A 7080-nucleotide genomic window follows, 5' to 3' on the forward strand; every position below is an offset into this window, starting at 1 on the left:
TAGCTAACTGTTAAACTCCTCAGTCATGTTTGCCGCCTCTCGCTTATTTGCACAAAATATGAACTCAAATGTTCAGCCGGGAGACTATATCATGCACTTAGAGATTTCTCTGTTACTATATGACAAGAGATTTTACTATTTTAAAGATGTTTACCTATCACCCAGACATGCCTAGTTGCCTCCTGCTTATTTGCACTATTGTTGGACCGGGACACTATATTATGTGCTTAGAGATCCCTCCATTACTATGTACTAAAGCGTTTTAATGAATTTTTCTCACTTTGAATTTTATATTGTAATGATTTTAATCAACCCAACTCTAAAGCTTAATTGAACTGACTTGACTTGAATAGAAACACTTAAAAGTCAACATGACGGGCACAGAGGATAGCAAATGGACCTGAGGACTACCAGAAGGATGGCACTCAGCCGGGGAGCGGGTATACGTACATGCTCAATGAGGCCACACTGCGGCCTTCACTAAGTAGGTCCTGGGGAGGCGGAAGCGAGCAGCGGAATGACGATTTGCGTGAAGCGAGCGGCGAGGCTCACTGAACAAAAAAAGAGGCTCAGAATAAGGAACTAACTAAATTAACAGAACACTTAACAGAAAAAGATTTACATTGAGACCTTGGACATAGTATACCGCACTTGTTACACTGTAGGGATAATGTCCGAGTGGTGCAGAGAGCAGGGGAAAAAAGCCTCCTATTCCCCAAATAGTGAAAAGAATTCACACATATATTAGCAAGAAGAGAATCAGCACCCACTATTCTCAAGCGATTTCAATATTGCATCAAAGTTAGAATATCACATTTGAATAGATTGCAATTAGTTCCATGGAGACTTTTTTTTATAAATCTTCAAATTCTTTATTCTTTTCAAAGATTAAGTCTTCCAAGAGTAGCCAACGCATTTTGTTCAGTCTTAGACTACTTCAGGGCTTGATCTTATGTATGGGATTCCTATCTATGATGCGCTGTGTCGTCTCTAAAGGTCAGGTCATGGAATTTGTAATCTTCTTGGTAAAGATGTTGGTTATCAATCCATAGCTGTAATATAATTTGTCAGGAGTAATTCAAGCCAGTGTCGGCCACCGCATCTAATATTCGCGATAAACAATAGGCATGGGCAGTCTCCATGCGCAGTCTCCGCGTTCGTTGTCAATTCAAAAAGAATAAAGAATTTGAAAACTTATAAAAAACCTCTCCATGGAACAAATTGTGATCTATTCAAATGTGATATTTTAATTTTGATGCAATATTGAAATCTTTGAGAATAGTGTGTGCTGATCATCTTCTTGCTAGAACACTTAACAATCACAGTGACAGGCACAGAGGACAGCAAACGGACCCAAGGGCAACCAGGAGGATGGCACTGAGCCATGCAGCGAAGGGGGAAGCTGATATACAGACCTGCTCAAGAGCCCAGCTGAGACATTTCGCCTGACACGTATTTGGAAGGAGAAGATAAAGACAAGCATTCTGACCATAGCTTTGATATTTCCCAAGAGGCCATCCAAAATCCAGAATAGGAAGATTATGTCCTAAAGGAAAAACCAAGTCTGAAGCAAGTGCCTAAAGACTTTCCACCAAATGATGTTAACATCTTTCACACTTCAGTGGATAGAGCACCTCCAATTTGCCTATATTAACAGTCGAGAAAAAAAGTATTTCTTCTTGATTACAATGACGATAACAATAAATCAATATGGACTATTCCAGACCTAGACTATTTATGGGAGGAAGGGCACTTGTGCATGATAAACCCTGCACACGTCCTCAGCAGTAGATATGTAGACTGCCACTACTGGGAGTACCAATTAGATTTATTTGCAATGCTGCATGCCACCTAGAAAGGGGAAGCATTTTTGATTCCTTGGTTAAGGAAGCTTGTCTATGCTTTTTGCCCGATGCCACTCATATTAAGGGTCCTGCAGAAAATGAAGACGAACCTTTGCAGAATAGTCTTTATGGTCCTCATGTAGGTGCGACAATTGTGTCACAAGGAACATTGGGATCAATAGTCTTTATGGTCCTCATGTAGGTGTGACAATTGTGTTACAAGGAACATTGGGACCTTTTAATTCTAACCCCAGCTAAATTCAAGGAGGATCCCTTTCTGCTGTCCAAGAACCAGGGTCAAATTCTGCACCACAAACCTGTGTTCCTGGACCTGACTGCTTGACCGCTTCAGACCTAGAGTTGGAATCTCGAAAGGTACCACCTTTTTGCAGAAAGATCCTACTGGCTGCCATAGCTACTTCCATGTTTAAAACTCCCTCATTATAATGGAAAACGTTTTTATTTGGGCTGCAAGAAATAGCATAGGCCCATTCACCGTGCATCCACCTGACATACTACCGTACCTGCTAAACTTGGCTGAGTCTAGATTTAGTTGTATAGCCCTCAAGGTCAATTTGACAGCTATTTCTGGATATTAATGAATCCCCTTTTTCACTGTCTCTATTTTCCACTTGAGTGGTGAAAGAGTTCATTCAAGCTGGGTCTATGCTGCACTTAATACTATATATTTGCCTCACAGCTTATTATACTTTCTCATTGAACATTGTTCATATGCATTTAAGTAAACATCAAAATACAACAGTGACAACTATAATCGTCTCATTATTATTTTATTTTATCACAACATTTATTTTCATTTTTTCATCCCATTATTATTTTATTTTATCCAAACTTTTTTTTTATTATTCTTATTTTCCTTATGGTTTTTTTTAAAAACACATTATACAGCATTTATCTTGGTTTGTAGAATCACAAATACATTTCTTTTAGTCTGTGATTATTCAAATCCAAAAGATTACATAGAAACATAACCAGAACCAATTTTTAGAAAGAAACACACACAAAAACCCCTGGATTAAATTTAATAAATCCAATCATACTTCAATCACACCAACTCATCCACTTTCACACCAACTACAAACATCCAGTATCCGTACACAGTTGAGTACAATCTGTGACAAGAGAAAGCTCCTGCCATGAACGGAATCACAGTGAGGGGCACGAGGCTCAACACAAGGTCGACGCGTGTTTCGGTGAAGTAAAGATGTTGGGACCACCTTCCTCAGGACCTTTCCAGATACCTATCTTTCAGTTACCAGGGGACATAGAATAAATAAGGCAGTATTAGTTCAAGATGATAGTTTAGAGAGAATCAACTTGGGTTCCCAAACCGGAATCCATCTGGTTCACCAGTTAAATGTATCTCTGTGTTCAAAAGATTATATGAGGTTGTTATCTTTATTTTCTTAGAAAGGACATCTCGAAAGACTAATGACGAGCAGATGTACCGACAGACAATCTCGAAGAGTTGTGTACGCTTGTGGTTCTACTTCTGTATTTTGAATGTAATGCTTTTTCCTGGACACCAAAGCGTTTTGTATACTTTTTCCTTTTGGTTATTCAACTGATGCTTCCGTGTCGGCCGCCCGACACGGAAGCGTCAGTTGAATAACCAAAGCGTACACTACTCTTCGAGATTGTCTGTCTATGAAAGATTCCAATGCTGCAGAACAGTATCAGAGGATATGCTATTTACCCCAACTAGATTTTTGTCAAAGATAAAGTGATCAAAAGAAATATTCAAAAATTGCATCCTATACTGGGCCTGTCGACGACAAACCAGTAGATCGGAAAAAAATACTGAATGCGTGCTTTGCACCAGATTTTGCCCAATTACAAAGTGAACGAATATTCTCCAAACACTTAAAATACGATGATTTTCAGATATCAGCTGCTACCCTAAGTCCTATGTTTCCCTCCCATTGAAAATATACGGTGTTCTATTTGGTTTTCTTGAGTGTTCAGTTAGTCATTATGTAAAGGACAAAGAATGTCAAGGTATTTTGAAAGTAGATTATTAATCCAGGCTTGTTTAGTTCGTCCATTTCCCTGTAGCATGGCGCACATTCTTATTGCACACACATTTTTATTGTCTCGGTTGCGTTGATCCTACTTGATTCTCTAGCGCCATATGCCCTCTCACTAGAATTACCCCTTTTCTTTTCCAGTACCTTTTTTCAATTTTCTCTCAATTTGGGCCTCACCATACCTGCAGTAATAGCATTCTCCGTATTTAATTCATGTTCTAAATGTGAAATAAGCTCAGCGTGCCAAGGACAATATTGCGTACTTACTGTGTAAGTCAGTAACATTTTACCTGTCTAGACAGTGGGACAGCAGCACCTTTCACCCTGGAATTCACACAGTTGAACACAATGAAATGCGCTATTCCTAAATATTGTTTTTTATGGTGTTGCACCGTACCCACTCCTGCCCCCGCATCACAGGCATTACAGAGGTTTGATATTTTGAAACTTCCTAGTTCTGTAAAGGCCTGTGCATCACTGACTCGCGTCTCCTCTTCTTGCCCCTACAGGACCGGGACTTTCTTGAGGACGAGCAGCATTTCCTGGACTCTTTGAAGAAGTCTGCGCACCTTTCCACCTCACAGACCGCCTGAATCAAGAGGCCTAGGTGCCCCACTACTACCCATGTGCCATCAGTGGGAGTTCATGTACACTCACATTTTACCCCCAATAAACGTATTTGAAAAGGGAACCAGAGTTTCATATATTGATTTTTGCTTTTTTATGCTCGTTTTCAGGAAAATCTTGTTTGTACTATCCCCATTGATGCCACCCCATTTACTTTTTTTTTTATATTTTAAGGAGTTTTGTGGAGAAAAGTGTCAAAATAAATCTTCAAAAACCTGTTTTCTCTTTGTTGGAGATCTTTTTATATTCTGTTCGTTTTCTATAGAAGACTTTATAATAAAAAAATACATTTTTAACATTGTGTCTGTGCTATTATTTACTTTTACGAACTTGACCTAATCACGGTGCTTCCACTATTCAGTCAACATTTAGGCAGAACCTGATGGGATACGAAAAGCATACCAGGGCACTAGCAGCTTTGGGAAACTAATGAGCAGCATCACGAATGGAGCTGCCCGACTCCTTTCTGATGCTCATCAATACTAGACTCTGTGTGAAGCAGGAAGATGAGGGGCGGACTGGGGCCCAGGCAGGTAGCCGAGAATGGGAGACAAGAAGCTAGAAGGTGAGACAGAATGGGCGTATGGGACACACAATGGGTTGGAGAGAGTGAACAGCAATGCAGAGAGCAGTGGCACCTGTCCACATAGTAGGACTAGTGCACTGGTCTTTCTACACAACAACACTGTGAAGATGTAGTATAAACATGCAACCGTGAAGCACACTTAGAAGGCTTATTCACAACTCCTCGCTGATTTCCTGTGTGATCTGGGCCATCCGTATCCTTTTTGTCAGGTTTCACACTCCTGCAATAAGTGCAGTGCTCCCAGAGGATTGGCTGCATTACCCCACATCTGTAGCCGGACAGGTAGTCTGCTTTCTAAAGCCTGAAATAGTACATTGTTTGTAAAGTGATAGCTCTGCTTTCAGGGGGCTGGGCCTGTGCGTTCTGTGCAACTTGAAAAACATAGGGCTAGCTATACTAATTGTTCATGCACAGCAACCACCTTTGCTGTGCTAGGTTGCACAAGTGGGGAAACCAGTGAAGACATCTACTAAGATTGCCCTGTCATCCCCTGCCCCGTTGCTACAGTAAGACTGCATTGCACAAAGCACATCCTCACACTAAGGTTAAGAGGTGATTGTGCACAGTTAGCATAGCTTTAGTACCAGAAGCATACTTTTCCAGCACAAAATTCTATTCCTAGACAAACTGAAAAGGGCCCCACGCATTGGATGTGCACTCAGCACCCATGCAATGCATGGATATTGTTGAGAAATGAACACATTTCCCCATGTTAACACCTGCTTCAAGGTGGTGGTATTTTATGATGGGAGGTCCGGTCTGGCGCATTAACAGATCAAGCTTTGCACCAAAACCTATGGGTGTTTGCAGTGATCCGCCCAAGTAATGCCCATTCTTCGAAAGTAAAGCAGAGCTCTTTTTTAGTCAAAAAAGGGCACCTTTCCAGCACAAAATATCATTTGAGCTCAAATGTGAATGCCTATCCGTTGCTTTTTGTCACGTTTGCGATACAGCGAGGCCTTGGTAAATGTGGCCATAGTCTTTCTATGTAATACCAAAGCAAGTCTACGTAGGTTCTGTTTTACCTGGATTTAGCGCTACTACTTAGTCAATGCCTATGAGTGCGAGATAATGCTGCTGTTTGTAAGCCAAAACTACTGTACATTGTGTGCAACACTCACATCTGAAAGAAATAGGTTAGTGTTAGATTCCTTACCTTAGAATATCCCCAGACATCAGACTGGATCCGGAAAGTTTTCGTCAGCAGTACCCCTGCGCGTCGCTAGGCGTCGTCTACAGCTCCGCGTCAGTCGTCGGAGTCGTGATCGCCGGGATTACGTCGTCGGAGTACTTAGACGCCACCCTCGCGCGCTGAAGTCAGTTCTTCTTTTTTCCACGCCAGCAAGCGCAGATCCGGGAAGAGCAGTACTCTGTCATTTGTTGACTAACTTTTTTGATCACTTTTTGAGTCGACCTTTGACTTGCGGTGCCGATAGGGATGCCTGGTTTTAAACCTTGCGAGTCCTGTCACCGCCTGATGTCGGTGACCGACCCCCACTGTCGGTGCCTTTACTGCCTCGGAGCCGACCATGATGACAAGTCGTGCCCCGACTGCTGGGCCTTGACCTCGAAGGCTAGACGGGAGCGGTCCGTAAGCTGCTCGAACTCCGGCAGTCGGCTCCGCGCCACTCGAGGTCCCGGTTGAGGAGGAAGTCGCGGAGCCGCAGTCATCGCTTCTCGACGAGTCACCACCACTCGTCAGGCTCCAAGTCCTCAGGTAAGTCAAGGCATTCGAAAAAGAAGTCGAAGAGGCATCATCGCTCTTCCGACTCCCCCCAATGCTTGCGCGATGCGGCCGGGGGTTCGGGCAACACCGCCCCCGCTGCTCCATCGGAGCCGCAGGTGCTGCGTCCAGCTGCATACCCGCTGGTCCCTGGGCTGCACACGACGCCGGAGGAGATAAGTGCTTTCCTCACTGCCATGAGGTCGCACTTCCCTCCGTCGGAACCTGCCGAGGCGCCTTCGGGCCCCGCGG

At 43.0% G+C, this 7080-nt stretch overlaps 1 protein-coding gene across 1 annotated transcript in view; it reads left to right on the plus strand.

The window, feature by feature from the left end:
* FBF1 (Fas binding factor 1) overlaps positions 1-4815 on the plus strand; it is a 615519-nt gene extending 610704 nt beyond the window's left edge. Inside the window, exon 31 of the mRNA XM_086930722.1 lies at positions 4402-4815. Within this exon, the coding sequence (XP_086786848.1) occupies positions 4402-4485 (84 nt within the window). The 3' untranslated portion in view covers positions 4486-4815. The remainder of the gene's footprint in view (positions 1-4401) is intronic.
* Positions 4816-7080: the final 2265 nt, after the last annotated feature.

Source organism: Lissotriton vulgaris, chromosome 7, assembly GCF_964263255.1.
Source record: "Lissotriton vulgaris chromosome 7, aLisVul1.2, whole genome shotgun sequence".
Lineage (NCBI taxonomy): Eukaryota > Metazoa > Chordata > Amphibia > Caudata > Salamandridae > Lissotriton > Lissotriton vulgaris.